The following is a 16,281-nucleotide window of genomic DNA, read 5'->3' as shown; positions in this document are numbered from 1 at the left end:
AAACATCCACAGGAGTTCTTTCATTCTAAGAGGAACACAGCAGGTAAATCAAGAGAGTTGTGCATGATTTTTTCCATTCAACTTAAATTTTAAGAATACGAGATAAAGTCTCCTTATCACTGGAGAGCTTTCCAAATGCTCTAGCTTTCAGGGAGCTTCTTTTCATGTTATGTCCCTCCAAGTAAAAAAGCGGGACAACTTAGTGGCATATGTTTGTAGTTCTACTTTCAAAAGGCAGAACTAACCACAGTCTTCTCATCATGCTTTTTCTTTGGAGAGCCAGGTCTCTTATCTCTCAGTTGCTTCAACCTATATAGTACAATTTTACTTTACAGCTTCCCTACCTCATCCCTCCTGTCATTTCTTCCTCCCCCAAAACAAAGAAATCAGTCAAATTGTTTTCACCAGGATGTGAAGTATTTTGAACCAAACTCATTATAGGTAAATTTAAGAAAATTAGCCTCCCTTTAAAAGCTTCAGGTCTTTTCCACTGCAGTTTTAGCTCAGTTGACACTTCTGGAAGGCCATTCATACTGTGTTTCCCCAAAAATAAGCCCTAACCGGAAAATAAGCCCTATGGTAGCATGATTTTTCAGGATGACATCCCCTGAACATAAGCCCTAAGGCGTCTTTTGGAGCAAAAATTAATATAAGACCCAGTCTTATTTTTGGGGAAACACGATAGTTGGTCAGGCCTTTACTCATTGGTATCCCTCGATATTTCTTCCTGCATACAGAGGGCGGTTTTCACCTCACCTTGACAGGAAGCACAGACTCCGTGGAAGACTGTCTCCAGGAGTGTTTTATGAGCCCAAAACTTTCCTGAACCACAACTTTTGTAGGAGGTGCCCCGAGGGGACTTTAAACTTGTGGTTGTATTTATGGAGAGGCCTTTCCTTCCCACCACCCTCTGACTTCAGGGATCCCAGAATTAGCTCAATGAGCCTGACATTTTAGCAATGTAGAGAAAATGAGAGCAGAAATGAAGACATCTTTGCTGTTGCTTACCCCCATCAGATTGGAGAAAAGGAACCATTACCACCTTCTCTAATGTGGTAGACACCAGATTATCTTCAGTTTGCCCAACTACCAAGAACGTTTTTAGGGATTAAGGTAGCAAGGGAAAAGTTAGAAACAAGCTCCTCTTTCACCAAGAAGCCTAGGATATGAAAAGAATAGAACAAAGGAACTACTTTGTCATGAAACTGAACCGCAATGCCAGCCCGCCTGTCATGGCGCAGTGTCAGGGCCCTCATCTCAGATAGTTTATTGTTCCCTGCAAAGCCGTTTATGGCTCCACAGTTCTGTGAGGTGATTGCACCACTGCTGAAAAAAGACTCTTTTCTTTCTGGTTTTCTCCAGTCCTGCTCCTAGGACCAAGTTCTAATTTCTTTCACTAATCAAGTAATCAGCCTTTCCTTTCTTTGTTACCTCAAAACCATATCTTCCTAATTCCTAGCCTGTAGCACCAGATTTTGGGGTGAGATCACCATCGAGCATTGGGAGTTCCCTGGAAAAGATCTTTCTTATCTTGTTTGCCGTACTTTAATAGCCGATTTGTCTTTATGTGCTATTGGTAATTGGGTAATCTAGTCATTCTGGTTGGCAAAAAAGTGTTGGCCACAGCTCTTCAGTGGCCAACAGAGCTGGTTGGGAAAAGGCAGGCACTGAATTCAGTAATCATTTTACTTTCCTGAAAAATAATAGCATAATAGTTGCATGGATTTAAATGACATCTTTTTCCCCCCTTTCAGGGTCTTTATAAGCCTTATAACAATTTCTTTCCTTTGAGAATCTTTGTACGTATTCATCCATGATGAAGCAGGTGTTATCTCCATTTTATAGTTAAAATGACTTGGCCAGAGTTGTACATAAAACCTAGGCTCCACATTTCTTTGACGTGCGGTTTGGTGTTCTGAATAAGTGCTGAACTTCTTAGAAGTATATTCCCTCATCTTTTAACTGGAAAGCTACAGATTCATCCTGAAGGGCATCATGGGGTTAAAGTATACTCATTATTCTCTTTAACAGGCTGCTGCCGGGCCCCTCGACATGTCTCTGCCTTCCACACCAGACATCAAAATCAAAGAAGAGGAGCCAGTGGAGGTAGACTCATCCCCACCGGACAGCCCTGCCTCCAGCCCCTCCTCCCCGCCACTCAAGGACAAGGTAAAGTTCTCTACCGAGAGGCACCCACATGTTCATTAATAGATTACATTTTGATTCATTAGTTTCATAAATAGTGTGTGATACAGGAGGATTTTTTTATATTTAAATAAATGTTGTTTAGAAGATTTATGTAAATTATACCTATTCTCTATTCAACCAGTAAATTCCACTTCTAAGTCTATGTGGAAATGAAATTAGTGTGTATGTCCACCAAAAGAAGTATATGAGAATATATTGTGTTGATAATAATCAAAAAACTGGAAGTAGTCCATCAACAAGAAAATGAATAAACAAATTGTGGTATATTTCTAAAATGGAATACTACATGGCATTTAAAACGAATGAACTAATGATACCCAGCAATGTGGATGAATCTCAAATATGTTATATTGAACAACAACAGAATTCAGACACAAAAGTACATTCTATATAATTCCGTTTACATCAGGTTCAAGAAGAGGCAAAATTATTTGATGATGATAGAACTCAGAATAATGTTTATCTCCTGTGAGGAAAGGTATGGATTGGGAAGAGAAACGGGTGCTGGAAATGGTCTCTGTCTTGATTTTACATATGGAAAAAGTCGTTTATTTGTATCCTTTAGATTAATGCACTTTACTATATGTATGTTGTACTTCAATTAATAAGTGAAAAAATCACATAATTTATAAACTGGATATTAAACAATTTAGGGAAAAAAAGGTCTTCCCAGAGGGACATCTTCTAGTTAACTTAAAGGGAATATCTACCAGGATTCCGAATATTATTTTTTTGAAGGAAACTTTTTACAAAATAGTATTTCTTATAAATTTATTGACCTACAATACATGTACAGAAAAGTACATAAACTGTAAGTATACAGCTCACTGAGTTTTCACAAAGTCTATAGTCTGTGTAACCAGCACCCAAGTATTATCAGAACCTCAGAAGCCCCCTCCTGCCTCCTTCCAGTCTCTGCTGCTCGGCCAGTAGTTATTAATTTTAATATCCACTTTGAATAGAGCGTCTACACCTCATTTTACCCTGCTCCAAACTTTATTTCCCAAGACTACCCTCTCCATAAACATTACAACATTCCCCCCTCTTTCTCCTTTTCATCAGCAACCAGGTCCTACCATGTTTCCCTGAAAATAAGACCTAGCCGGACAATCAGCTCTAATGGGACTTTTTACTCCAAAAGACGCATTAGAGCTGATTGTCCGGCTAGGTCTTATTTTCACAGAAACACCTTAAAGGCCATCTGGAGATGTTTTCAGGGCCAGTGTGGCCACTGACAGTCTAAGATCCTAACACGTTAACAGTAGAAAGCAGTTTGTTTTATTACAATGTGATCATTATTTAAACTTCTATAGCCCTTTTTGAAAGGGGTCTGTAGGAGATAATGGGTTGCCTATCGCCAGTCTTAGACTCGCCTTTTCCCATTAGAGATCAGAGGACACTCAGGCCTCAAGTTTAGAATGATACTATCTAGATTGTGAAAAATTATAGCAGTCCTTAGAATTTGTATGATACTGCAGTGCTTCTGCAAAGATTTCAAGTGAGTTTTCAACTGTCATTCATATAGCCATTATCCCTGAAAGGGAGATTGCAAAAAGTCTTAACTCAGCATTCCTACCGAATGGGTGAATGAGGTATAGTCCATAACCATGGAGTGACATGAGTCACGCTAGTGCTCTTTCCAATAAATTTGTAGTAGATTTTACTAGCTACATATTTCCCTATAAGCAGCCGCTTACAGCATTTTGTGTTTTGTTGGTCTCTTCTCCCCAGGAGGTTGCCCCAAAGCCTGTTGTGATCTCTACCCCAACGCCTACCATCGTACGTCCTGGCTCTCTTCCTCTCCATTTGGGCTATGATCCACTTCACCCAACCCTTCCCTCCCCAACCTCTGTCATCACACAGGCTCCACCATCCAACAGGCAACTGGGGTAAGTAGAGAGAGCAGGGCAAAATAGTGAAGCGTGAATCTTTTTCTACTTTGTGAAATTATTTGATGAAACAAGGACTGTTTTTGAATACTCAAGAAAAATGAGTCACTAAGATTGTCTCTCAAAATAAATTTTCCCTGGATAAACAGAATCTTCTTTACTTTTTGAGTAGAGAAGCAAGTATTTATTTCAGGGTAATAATTCCTTAATTTGGAGGTTTAATATTTCTTCGATCTAAAAGGAAGAAAACAGGAATTTCACCATAATGGTGGAGGCCACATAGGAAACCATATTTAGTTCTTGATCTCAATCTGTAGAAGTTTATTGGGGTACTACTGAATGTGGGAATGAAACCCATTAAGTCATCTTTTTTGAGTGTTTCCCTCAGTCTCAGTTAGGATTCTTAGTCTTTGTTATCCCTCATTTTGTTCGTCTGTTTGTCTTTACTCCTGGCATGGCCCGTACACATTTCCTAATGAGATTACTTGAGATCCTGTCCCCAGGTACCTACAAGTTAAGAAGTTATTGTCAGGATTCAGCCTCTTGAAGCTTATTGTTCTCTGGACCCACTAGGAGAAATACAAAGGAACATCTTTTGTGGGCAGGTTAGAACAAAAAGTGGACAGGAGCAAGAGAAATTTATTCATATTTGGCTATCATATGACATAATTCAGCTTTGCAAAATGACAACTTTGGTCCAAGTCTCCCTTGCCTAAGGCAAGATGGAATTTATACATGGCAATGGTAGGGATGTTTATTTAATTGTTCAGAACTCTTAATAGGATTAGCTTCCCACCCTTTTGAGTTCAGTGGTGTTTGTTTAATTTGCACAATGTAAAGATCTTGCCATTTCTCTATCTGTAAGGAAAGGTAAGTAGCATTCCTTGCTCTTTCCACCTTCATAAGGGTGTCAAGATTTTACAATGCTGCCCTTTCACTTCCCTAACTAGAGAAGACTGGAAAATCTGCTGTATTATCAGAGGCAGATCCATAGGCAAAAGGGTCTGTATTGTGACATTTCACTTCATGTCTCCTCTAGGTCTCCCACTGGCTCCCTGCCTCTCGTCATGCATCTTGCTAATGGACAGACCATGCCTGTGCTGCCAGGGCCTCCGGTACAGATGCCTTCTGTTATATCGGTGAGCTCTGTAGTTGGGGCAGCCAAGCCTACCACCACACTAATCCCTCCCTTCCACCTGAATGCTCATAAACACACATGAGCCCCAGGGAAACATGGACTGTGGTCTGTATTAGTTGAGCGTGGCAGCCTGCCCAAACACTTCACTAACCTCTGCCAATCCAGCACTATGGAACACTAGATAAAGACTCATCTGGACAATTGGCTCCTGGTCTAGGAATTGATCATGCCAGCCTGCTGATTGGTTGATTTCACTTGGCACTTAGCACCTGCCAAACTGCCCACCGCTTTCCTCAATATACAGCCCCAGCCTTTCCCATAGAAATTGTCACAGCACTGAAGAATTAGACTCCCTATGCTGTGGTGTTCCATGGGGGAAGGTATTTCCCAGGCTGTCCCTGCACACCCTATGGGAAGGTTGCACAGAACAGACCCTGACGTGCCAGTCTCAAAGGCATTTCATTTTGGGAAGCTGTTGCCCACCAATAGTATTATGTTCCCTTCTGGTTCTTCTTCCTTCTCTTGACCCAGCTGGCCAGGCCTGTGTCTATGGTGCCCAACATTCCTGGTATCCCTGGCCCACCAGTTAACAGCAGTGGTTCCATTTCTCCCTCTGGCCACCCGATGCCATCAGAAGCCAAGATGGTGAGTACCATCCCAGCCTGGGGCAACAGTGGCCCTTCTGAAAGAAGTGGTTTTATCAGCCTAGGTTTCTCAAGTGAGTCAAACAAAGGAACTTTCTGGGAATTGCAAAGTTACAGACACCTTGTTGTGAGGTCTGTAGGAGACAAGACCCTGATTTTGGACTCCTGTCTCCTCTCTACTACCTTTAAAGCCTGGTACATAGACCATGGCAGTGAAGAGGCAGCACAGATTGTTTGGAGTGGAACACTCGCTGTTTCAGTTCCAGGGTGACAGATGGAGGGTGGATGAGTGGGCAGAAGAGCTGGCCAAGAGGTGTATAGCTGCGTAACCAGCACCTGGCCTGGTTCCAGGAGAGGGCTTTCATCTGGACTCTATTGCTTCAGCAACCCCCCCACCCTCCAACTGTGCCCAGGATGATAGCCAGGGAACAGAGTAGGCATTTTAGGGATCCAGGTGCACATTCTCTCTCCCTGTCATTTTCTTTTAATTCCTCTGTTAGGGGGAAATTGGTGTGGAAATTTTAGCTATCTGTAAGGTCAGTAATATAAGCCCACTCTTCCCACCCTTGACAGAATCACTCTCTTGACAAGCTTTTGTTTTTTGTTTTTTTGTTTTTTAAATCTTTCCCCACAGAGACTAAAAGCCACCCTAACCCACCAAGTCTCCTCAATCAATGGTGGTTGTGGAATGGTGGTGGGTACTGCCAGCACCATGGTGACGGCCCGTCCTGAGCAGAGCCAGATCCTCATCCAACACCCTGATGCCCCATCCCCTGCCCAGCCACAGGTCAGTTGGGTGGGCCCTTGGATGGGGGAACTAGCTGTGTCACCCTTACTCTTTATGTCCTATGTTTTTTTCAAGGAGCAGAAAAGTTAAAGAATGGATTTCAGCTTTCTGGGCATCTTCCTGAGCTTTGGTTCTTGTTGACAATTTGACTGTAGCAAAATGCACCATTCTTTATCCACCATTGTGTTATATTTGCATGAAAATAGACTGGGTAATGCAGAACTGTCACAGAGGAGGTCTCAATTTTGGTTTTTTTTTTTTTTATCAATATGTAATTAATGTATCTACAGAACCCTCTAAAATGTGACAAAACCTCACTTCAAACTGCTTTGTGCACCAAAGGAGGCTCCCCTTGTCTCTTTCCCATCTATTAAATCTTACAACAACAGAAAAACCTTAATCAGTTTAATCCTTTTTTATCATGGAGAAATTAGATGCCCAATTCTTTTCTCAAGGAGGCCTCTAGTAAATTTCTTTGAAAACTGAATAGGCCTCAGCTCTTGTATTGTCTGTGCTGGACAGGTAACAACAGCCTGACACTGGTTTCTAGAGTTGCATTCTTTGCCCAGCCTCTTTTACTGATGTCACCATGTGCTTCATCAGTTACCACCACATGTCCTAACATTTAATGGCCATAGGCTGTTTTAAAGCTTGACCAACAACAAAGCCTTCATTTGAGTTTTCTTGTTGGAAGCTAAGCCTTCCCACCCTTGTGGAATCCCTTCGAATGCCAGTCCCTCGAGATGGTAAACCAGTACCAGTTGTGCTGCTTTGCCTGTTGAGGAAATGACATGACTTCCTTTTTAGTCCCCACTGATTCCTTTTCTCCTCATTCTTCCCTTCTGTCTCTAAGCCTGTTCTTTCACCTCCATTCTAATCTGCATGAGTTACTGAGTTGCCTATGAGAGAGTTGGAATCTATCATTTCCTTTTCCCCACACTCCTACTGCACCAACCTTTACATGTGCTTCAGTGAGCTCAGGACAAAGAGGAAATTTAAAATGTCAAGAGAATTTGTGTAAACCTCCCTTACCATATATAGTGAGAAGCAGTGACCCAGTGCCTCTAACTCATTAAATTAAATTTAAAATTTCCTCCCCCATTTTTCTTTTGGGAGAGATAATATTAGTTTGAATAAATAAAATTATCTCTTGATTATTTATATAAATGGAGAACATGATTCAGTGGGGTCTGAAGTGGAGTATAAGATTCTATTTTTTATAAGCTCATGCTTACTCTCATGCAACTGATAGGAGCTCAGGCATTTGGGAACTACCAATATAGATGTTCCCTAATAGCAACAGATCCAGGACAAATTTATTTTTGGTGTTGTTTTACATTATATAGTTTCTTTTGTACACATGGCTTACCTTCCTGCACTTTAATTTTTGCTATTATTATAAAATTGGTCAGCCTTTTTGAACATATATGAGCTAACATAAAGGGAAGATGACCCAAAAGTGCCTTAGTGACAAGGGACACTGAAGTTTAAAGACAAAGATAGTCCTCTATCACCAATTTAAAAAGGGATTAAAAATGCTTTTCTGTTTAAAAACAGAATAGAACAAACAAGATGAGGGAGGGGTTGCTGAAGATGATTGATAACTGATTATAAGTAAAAAGAATATGCTAATCCTCATCTCTCCATATTAGCCTATCTCACTGGTAATAAGATATTTTCTGAAACTTATTGTAGCACCCAGTTGTTTGTATATACTGCTTGCCCAAATCAGTGATTCTTGAACTTTTTTATTCCACAGTCTCACTTAAAGTTCCCAACACCCTTCTTTACAATTTCTTTGTCTACAAGATTCCCTATTGCTGGGGGATCAAATATATGGTGATGGAAGGAGAACTGATTCTGGGTGGTGAACACACAATGGGATTGATAGATGATGTAATACAGAATTGTACACCTGAAATCTATGTAATTTTACTAACAAATGTCACCCCAATAAATTTTTTAAAAAATCCCTATTGCTGTTAAGAAACAAAAAGGGATCCTACTTTCATTTTGTCTCAGAAGTGATCAGTTTCCAATTGAACTGTGGTTTGTCTAAGGATGGGACTGAGAAGACTGGGAGGAAATGGGAGGCAGAATGAGGAACTACCACAAAATGAGAAGCTAAGGGACATAGTGATGAGACTTGCTGTGGTTACAGAGACTGGTACATCGTTTTACCAGATCTTTACCAGATCTTACTAATATACCTAACATCAGGTTATATTTGGAAAGGATTGCTGTTCCTTTCACATAACTCCTCTTCCTTCCTGGGCTACAGGTCTCACCGGCCCAGCCCACCCCTAGCACAGGAGGGCGCCGGCGGCGCACAGTGGATGAAGATCCTGACGAGCGGAGGCAGCGCTTCTTGGAGCGCAACAGGGCTGCAGCCTCTCGCTGCCGTCAAAAGCGGAAGTTATGGGTGTCCTCCCTAGAGAAGAAGGCAGAGGAACTCACTTCTCAAAACATTCAGCTGAGTGTGAGTGGGTCCTGGATGAGTGTTGGGATTGTTGAATCTGGAAAGTGGAAATGAATCAGAAAAAAGTGGGACAACTTAGTAGAAGATGGTAATTCTTTAAATTGGGACAGATCCAGAAGACATTCCAGGAAGAAGGCAGAAAGAATCCCTTGAAAGAGTTGAAATCTCTTCCCCAGGGATTGGAGAAGACCATCTACTCCAAAATCTGCTTCTAGTATGAGTCATCGATAGACCCATTTGGATGAAGAGAATTAGATTAAGCACCCTAGGGTGCTCTTTTAAGTCAAAGTAAACTCTGGCAGGGGTCATGGAACCCCCAAAGGAAAGTGTCTTTGCCCCAGATAATGCAGCTTAACGTAAGAAGAAAAAGCCACACAGCACAAATAGAACAATTATTATCCTTATATTTTCTTGAATATTATTTCCCTTCCAATTATTTATTAAAATATTTCATTACAAAGGTAATATGTAAATATGTTTATATATATATATAACATATGTGTAATATACACATACATACACACACACAGATGTAGAATAAAAAACAAAGTCCCTCTTCAGTATGCCTTTCCCAGACTCATTCTCTTCCCTGTAGGTAAGTTTGTTGTGCACCTGCCAGACAAATATGTATTTATAAATGTTATTTTCATTTGTAAGGAGAATCAGGGAGGGACTGTGTGCTTGTTTTAACATAACGAGGTTAACAGTATCTCTTGGAGAGCAAATCATGTATATAGAAGAGCTACCTCATTTTTTTAATAGCTGTATAATTGTACATTGTATAGTGTGGTTATATTATAAGGTATGGATATGTATAATGTTTCTAATTTTTTGCTAGAACAGCAATGCTGCAGTGAACATTGTATGCACTTGAGTAGATCGTTCTGTTAAATAGATTCCTGGAGTCAGTCTTTCTTAGAGAACATAACGCATTATTAATTTTGGTATGGTATAATCATATTTATCCTAAATAGGAGTAATTTTTCTATTGTTAGATTCCTACTTTATACTGTAAGCAGCTCCTGTCATTGAATTAATGATTTTACTGATCCTGGGCGGTCTGAAACCATGCTGGATCAGAACAGAAGTCTTTCCCAGATTTGGGAGAGGAAATCCAGGCAGCATTTTGTCCTCACTTTGAGGGATAGTCACTGGGGGTTTGAGAGTGGAGGATGGATTTTCTTGATACTCTTTTCTTCCCTCCCTCCTCAGAATGAAGTCACGTTACTACGCAATGAAGTGGCTCAGTTGAAACAGCTGCTGTTAGCTCATAAAGACTGCCCAGTCACTGCACTACAGAAAAAGACCCAAGGCTATTTAGGTGAGTGGCTCACCACCCAAGCACGGTCAGTCATCAGTTAACTGCATGTACTGTGTGTTTCCGCTGTTTATAGTTTCATAACTCCATGCTGAAGGTTCTGGAGGGCTCCAAACTGATAAGTGAGCAGCCTTTGTGAAGCAACCAGTCCTAAAAAAACTTTTTTTTGAGAATATAAAGTTATGCTAATTACCACAGTTGGAGATAAAGGGTGGCAGTATTTATTGGGTGCCTCTTCGTGGTAGGCACTCTGCCATCTTCCCGATTTTCTTACAAAATAGATATTTATCTCCATTTATACCCAAGAAAACTGCGCTCAGATTAGTGATTTACCTGAAGTTACACAGCTGGTGAAGCAGCAGAGCCGAGATTCACATTCAGGACCTCCTGATTCCAGAGACACCGCCTTGGCCCCCAGAGGGTATAAACATTAGAGTTTATTAAGAACTGGGGCTTGGGGAGGGTGTGTTTTACCTGTCTAATGATGGGCTGATGTTGGTTTCTGTTTGTAATCTGTGAGCACACATAATATAGTACCAGGAAGAGATAGTCCCAGTTGTGCTTAGGCAGGCACAACCCTGAAATTAAAATTATTGTGAATAATTTGCTTATGGGCGGTAAAAGTCAATCAATCAAATTTCCCGTACAAATTAAATAAATTCGTAGAAATATTAGCTATCGAATTATGATATATTTTTCCACTGTCTTTATCATTTCACAGATGTGTTCCCATAGAAAAAGAGTAAGCACATCACCAATTTTAAACATCTCTATTTTAATTTTAGTATGTTCATTCATTTATTAAGTAGATATTGATTGAGCTGTTCTGTGCCAAGGACTATTTTATGTGCTGAGGATATAATAGGGAACCAAATAGATTAGATTAAATTCCCTGCCCTGGAGGGGCTTATACCGTTTCCCCGAAAATATGACCGAGCCGGACAATCAGCTCTAATGCTTCTTTTGGAGCAAAAATTAATATAAGACCCGGTCTTATTTTACTATAAATAGTAAAATTATTTTTACTTATAGTAAAAATAATAATATAAAAATAATAATATTTACTTATAGTAAAATAAGACCGGGTATTATATTATATTATATTAATTATATTAATCAGGTCTTATAGTAAAATAAGACCGGGTCTTATATTAATTTTTGCTCCAAAAGACCAGCTAGCTCTTATTTTCAGGGAAACACAGTATTTAATAAGTGAAACAGACAGTAAATGAGATAAATAAGTAGAGATACATGGTATGTTAAATAGATGAGTAAATGCTTGGAAGAAAAAATAACACAGGGAAGAGAAATAGGAAATGTTGGCAGCAGGGTTGAAAGTTCAGATGAGGTGGCTTTTGAATAAATACCTTAAGGAAGTGAGGGGGCTAGCCATTCATTTGTATGGGAGAAAAGTACTACAAGCAGGAGGAAGGGTGAATGCAAAGACCCAAAGTGGGAGCGTGCCTGGCACATTCTAGGAACATCAAGGAGGCCGGCATAGCTGGACTGGGGAGAATGGGACTGGACAGCGGTTGGAGATGAGGTAAGGCAGTAAAGGGTGTGTCTGTGTGTGGGACCTCATCCATCACAGTGAGGACCTCAGCTTTGACTCTACATTGACCAATAGACAGTTTTCAGCAAAGCGGTGACATGACTGATCAGACTTATGTTTGAACAGGATCACTCTGTTGGAGAGTATAGGAATGCACAGGCAGAGAAGTAGGCAGTCCACTTAGGAGGCTATTGCAGTCATATGTGCAAGAGATGATGCAGCCTGGGGCCAGGTTGGTGGTGGTGAAAGTGGTGAAAAGGGGCTGAATTCGGGATTTTTTGAAGTTAGAGTGACAGGGTTTCATGATGGGCCGTATGGGGTGGTATACGAGAAAATGAAGAATCAGAAATTACACCGTTTTTGGCCTGAGCAACTACAAGAATGGATTTGCCATTAATTGAGGTAGGGGAAAGTGGAGGAAGAAATGAACTGGGAGGTATATTTGGTGCTAAGTTTTGGATGATCTGAGTTTAAGAAGCCTATGAGGCTTGCAGGTGGGGTCAAGCAGTCAGCCAGCGGACAGCTGGTTATATGGGTCTGCAGTTCTGAAGGAAGGCTGGGAGATGCAACAGGAGTCAGCAGCATACAGTTCGTTTTTAAAGCCATGAAACAGGACGAAATGTATTGTCAAGGGAGAAAGCATAAATAGAAAAAGAGAAGTCCCAGGACTGAGCCCTAGGGTACTGCAACATGTAGAGGTCAGAGAGATGGGAAGGAACTCACAAAGCAGAATGAGAATGAGAAAAAAAAGCCAAGAAGGTAGGAGGAAAATCAGCTGAGTGTGATAACCAAGTATAAACCAAGATAAGAACGTGTTTCAAGATGTTTAGTGATCAACTATTTTAAATACTTTTCATGGGCTAAAGGAAGAAAAGGACTGAGTATCAGTATAAAGTCTACAGTTTTCTACTCAGTCCCTATAAGAACTCTGACAATTTGTTACAGCAAAGATATATTTAGTTCTTGCTGTGTGGTGTAAACATTATAGTAGGTACTCAACAGAAGACAAATTAGACATTGTCCCTACCTCTCAGAGACTCATAGGATTGCGAGGAGATCAACCTGTCAACCTGTGAATAAGATAAGCATGGGGCCCAGTCAAAGAGCCCCCAGACTGGGAGCTTCCCGGGAAAAGGGCCCGTTTTATTCTTTATATACCCCAGTGCTTGGCACACAGGTGATGCTCAGAAAACAAACAAATGTGTATTCTGAAAGCACAAGCAATTAAGCAGTTAATTTCCTGAGCACAACAAAGAAGGCTTCACAGAGAAGGTAATATTTGAACCCTGAAAGAAGACTGAGGCATTCATTAGATTAAAAATACAACCAGCTGTTGGAAGTTTGCCCTTATTCCACACATCTGTTTAAGTAGTCTTCTGTTTAATAAAACTCCTTGACTGATGAGCAACATGGAGTTATCTTTGTATGCAGCTCAGATATTTGTGTTTAGTAAAATGTTATTGTCACTTCAGGTAGAGTGGCATAACTCATAATAAACGTTTTAAATCATTAATGCCTAGCTAATTGATAGTCAGGAGGGTCTAACAGACCTCTTTGGGGTTTGTGTGTTAAGTGAACCTTCACCCAAAGACTGATCGTTCATTGACAGCATTTGATTGTAGCTTGATACTTACCACAGGATTACCTGTGGTGCAACTATGTGCTAAAGGAAGATAAAAAGAATGGAATGATTCCGTTCCTGTGGGAATTAGTCAGAGAGGATAGCTAAAAAGAAATCTATTTTACATGACTTTTAAAAACATTAATAAGAGGAAGAACATTCCAATAGGGGTCATGAACTACATACAAAGACCTAAAAGCCAGACAGTATAATTAACGTGTTGGGGATTCACTTTATTGGGAAAGATAGGTTAATTTGGACCTAATTCTTGCTGCACTTCTCACACCTCAGTGTTTCCTAGCTCATTCATGGCTTACAAGTCAATAATCTGAGAAGTTTCTTCTCCAAAAAAAGGATGGGCTTCCTTTAGCTTTGGTCTTCTTTAGAATTACGGCAAAAGTTAGTCCCTCCTGTTTCCTCACTCTGTTTTCTAACCACTTACTCTCTGCTCTTTGCCCTCCTTCCTCGGCAGAAAGCCCCAAGGAAAGCTCCGAGCCTACGGGTTCTCCAGCCCCTGTGATTCAGCACAGTTCAGCAACAGCACCTAGCAATGGCCTCAGCGTTCGCTCTGCAGCGGAAGCTGTGGCCACCTCAGTCCTCACTCAGATGGCCAGCCAAAGGACAGAACTGAGCATGCCCATACAGTCGCATGTGATCATGACCCCACAGTCCCAGTCTGCGGGCAGATGATGCCTCCCCCGGTGGAGAGGTCCCCAGCCAGAGCTCGCCCGTCCGAGAGCCAAGAGAGATGTCATCTTATCCCCTCCCATCTGCTTTGGACATGGCAGCATGGGGGGAAAATTGTGTGTTGTGAGTAATGGACAGATGCGGGGCTTTTCTCTTCAGCCACATGGTTGTGTACGTTGACACCTGTACTAGGAGCCTCGCAACCCGAGCCACATAGATCATCCCCCAAGGGGGATTTCTGATGTCCCCACAGCCAAAGGCCTTTCCACATGGTCCGAACAATCACCCCTGCCCATGCACGTGTACCTGTCTCTTTTAACACTAACCCTTGCACCTCTAGGTTTTGGGTTTCTCAGTTCCCTCTCTTCCCTCTAAGCCGTGACTGTTCCCTTCTTGTTCCTCAGCAGCATGTGCCACTTCCTGCTCAGTAGAGGGAGCAAGAATTGATGGCATATCACCTGCTGACCCATCCCCAGCTCCCCCCGCGCCCATGGACTCAGGACTTTGTCTCCCAGTAGCTGCTTATTTATCTCTTTTTCTCCTTCCAAAATCCTAGTCAAAACATTGCCTTACAGTGAATGTAAGGTTACCTTTGATGTGTGAAGTAGCAATATGTTCCAGCTCTTCCATAAACTTTAGTCCTTCTCCCTACCTTCCACCAGAAAAACCAAAACAACAAAAAAAGTAAAAAGAAACAAAACCCCAAGACTTCCAGTCCTTTTTCATCTATTTCCAGAGGGTACCTCATTTTGTCCCTTGAGTGTCCCCAGTCTAGTGGTGGGGTCTTTTCCGCCTCCTACTAAGCCTTGGCGACCTCATCTTGTGTGTGGCCTTATTAGGTATCACTTGGTAGTGAAAAGGGAAAGAGCCTGGGATCTGGTTGGCTGACTCCTCCCTTCCCCGCTCCATCCTTCAGTCTAACCATCAAGGCAGGCGGAACAGTGTAGTTTATAAACTCGTTCCATCAGGTTACTGGATTGATTCTTTGAAGTTTTATAAGAGTTTACTGACCAAAGCATACATATTCCTTTTGGTCACCTGTCCGCTCCTGCCTCTCCCTCTTCATTCCCGTCCCCGTCACTGCCCCTCTCTCCCTCCTCCACAGCAAGTTCAGATGCAGCTCCCTGGAAGCTGTCATGTAGGGGACTCCTGTGCTCCCTCACTCTAACCCCCGTCTCTCAGCCTCACACGTCTGTTTTTTCTGAGCTAGGTTTTACATTCACAAGTGTCACACACCTTCTGTATCTACCTTCTCTTTCATCAGGGCCCCTAGCCTAGCCACGCGGTCTCCGGTTCTGCAGCATTTCTTCAGCTTTTTTCTGCTCTCCGCCCCCTAGATGCAGTGCTTCTTCACAGTCCAAACCCCAGGACTCTGAGGCATCAGAGCAATTTTCTGAATGGGTTTTCTTGAGTATAAGGTTCGATGGACGGAGGCTGGAAAGGAAGAGGCACAGCACTAATCTCAGCAGAAGAGCCCTGCTACATGGGAAGGGTCTGGCCTACATGGGAAATTGGTGCCTATTGCTCTCAGCCATTCTTACTTTGAAGAGTCAGGTTACAGTGGGAGAAATGCATCCCTCTTGTCCCTCTTTCTTTCCCATGCAGACTTCTCATCTTCCTTTGGCTCTGAACTATGCAATTTCTAACAGGGCCATAGGAAGCAATCCAAAGCCAGGGACCTGTGGCTAGATATGTCAGCTTTAATATCCCTTCAAGTATGAAACCCTTCCAGTTGTCCCAGAGCCACCTTCTGCCATCTGCCGAAGCCAAGAATGTCCTTTTCTCCATCTCTCCTACCTGCTTCTTAAACGTACATACAGAATAACTCCCAGCTTCCTTTCTTATTTTGTCTTCCGAAATTGGCTGTCGTAGGGGAATAAGGAAATGTTCTAAACTACAAGATTCCCGTCTTCTCAGTGATGAACTGGTAAGCCAGTCAGAGAATGTGTTCTACTGCA

The 16,281-nt window shown here is 41.7% G+C and overlaps 1 protein-coding gene across 8 annotated transcripts in view; it reads left to right on the top strand.

Annotated features, from left to right (window-relative positions):
• The window catches only part of LOC308501649 (cyclic AMP-dependent transcription factor ATF-7), a 76,508-nt gene extending 61,513 nt beyond the window's left edge, over positions 1-14,995 (top strand). For 5 of the 8 annotated variants that reach the window (XM_081058329.1, XM_081058325.1, XM_081058328.1 and 2 more), the window contains 8 exons: positions 2,032-2,169; positions 3,940-4,097; positions 5,137-5,236; positions 5,767-5,880; positions 6,514-6,666; positions 8,948-9,145; positions 10,358-10,466; positions 14,109-14,985. In XM_081058329.1, coding sequence (XP_080914455.1) covers positions 2,032-2,169; positions 3,940-4,097; positions 5,137-5,236; positions 5,767-5,880; positions 6,514-6,666; positions 8,948-9,145; positions 10,358-10,466; positions 14,109-14,326 — 1,188 coding nt within the window. In that variant the 3' untranslated portion in view covers positions 14,327-14,985. Of the gene's footprint in view, positions 1-2,031; positions 2,170-3,939; positions 4,098-5,136; positions 5,237-5,766; positions 5,881-6,513; positions 6,667-8,947; positions 9,146-10,357; positions 10,467-14,108 lie in introns of all 8 variants that reach the window. The other 3 variants (XM_081058326.1, XM_081058330.1, XM_081058327.1) reach the window with 2 other exon arrangements.
• The last annotated feature ends 1,286 nt before the right edge of the window (positions 14,996-16,281 follow it).

The sequence above is a fragment of the Rhinolophus hipposideros genome (genome assembly GCF_964194185.1).
Source record: "Rhinolophus hipposideros genome assembly, chromosome: 9".
In the NCBI taxonomy this organism is placed as follows: domain Eukaryota; kingdom Metazoa; phylum Chordata; class Mammalia; order Chiroptera; family Rhinolophidae; genus Rhinolophus; species Rhinolophus hipposideros.
Note: the sequence above shows the minus strand (reverse complement) of the source record. Positions and strands in the feature narration are given on the sequence as shown.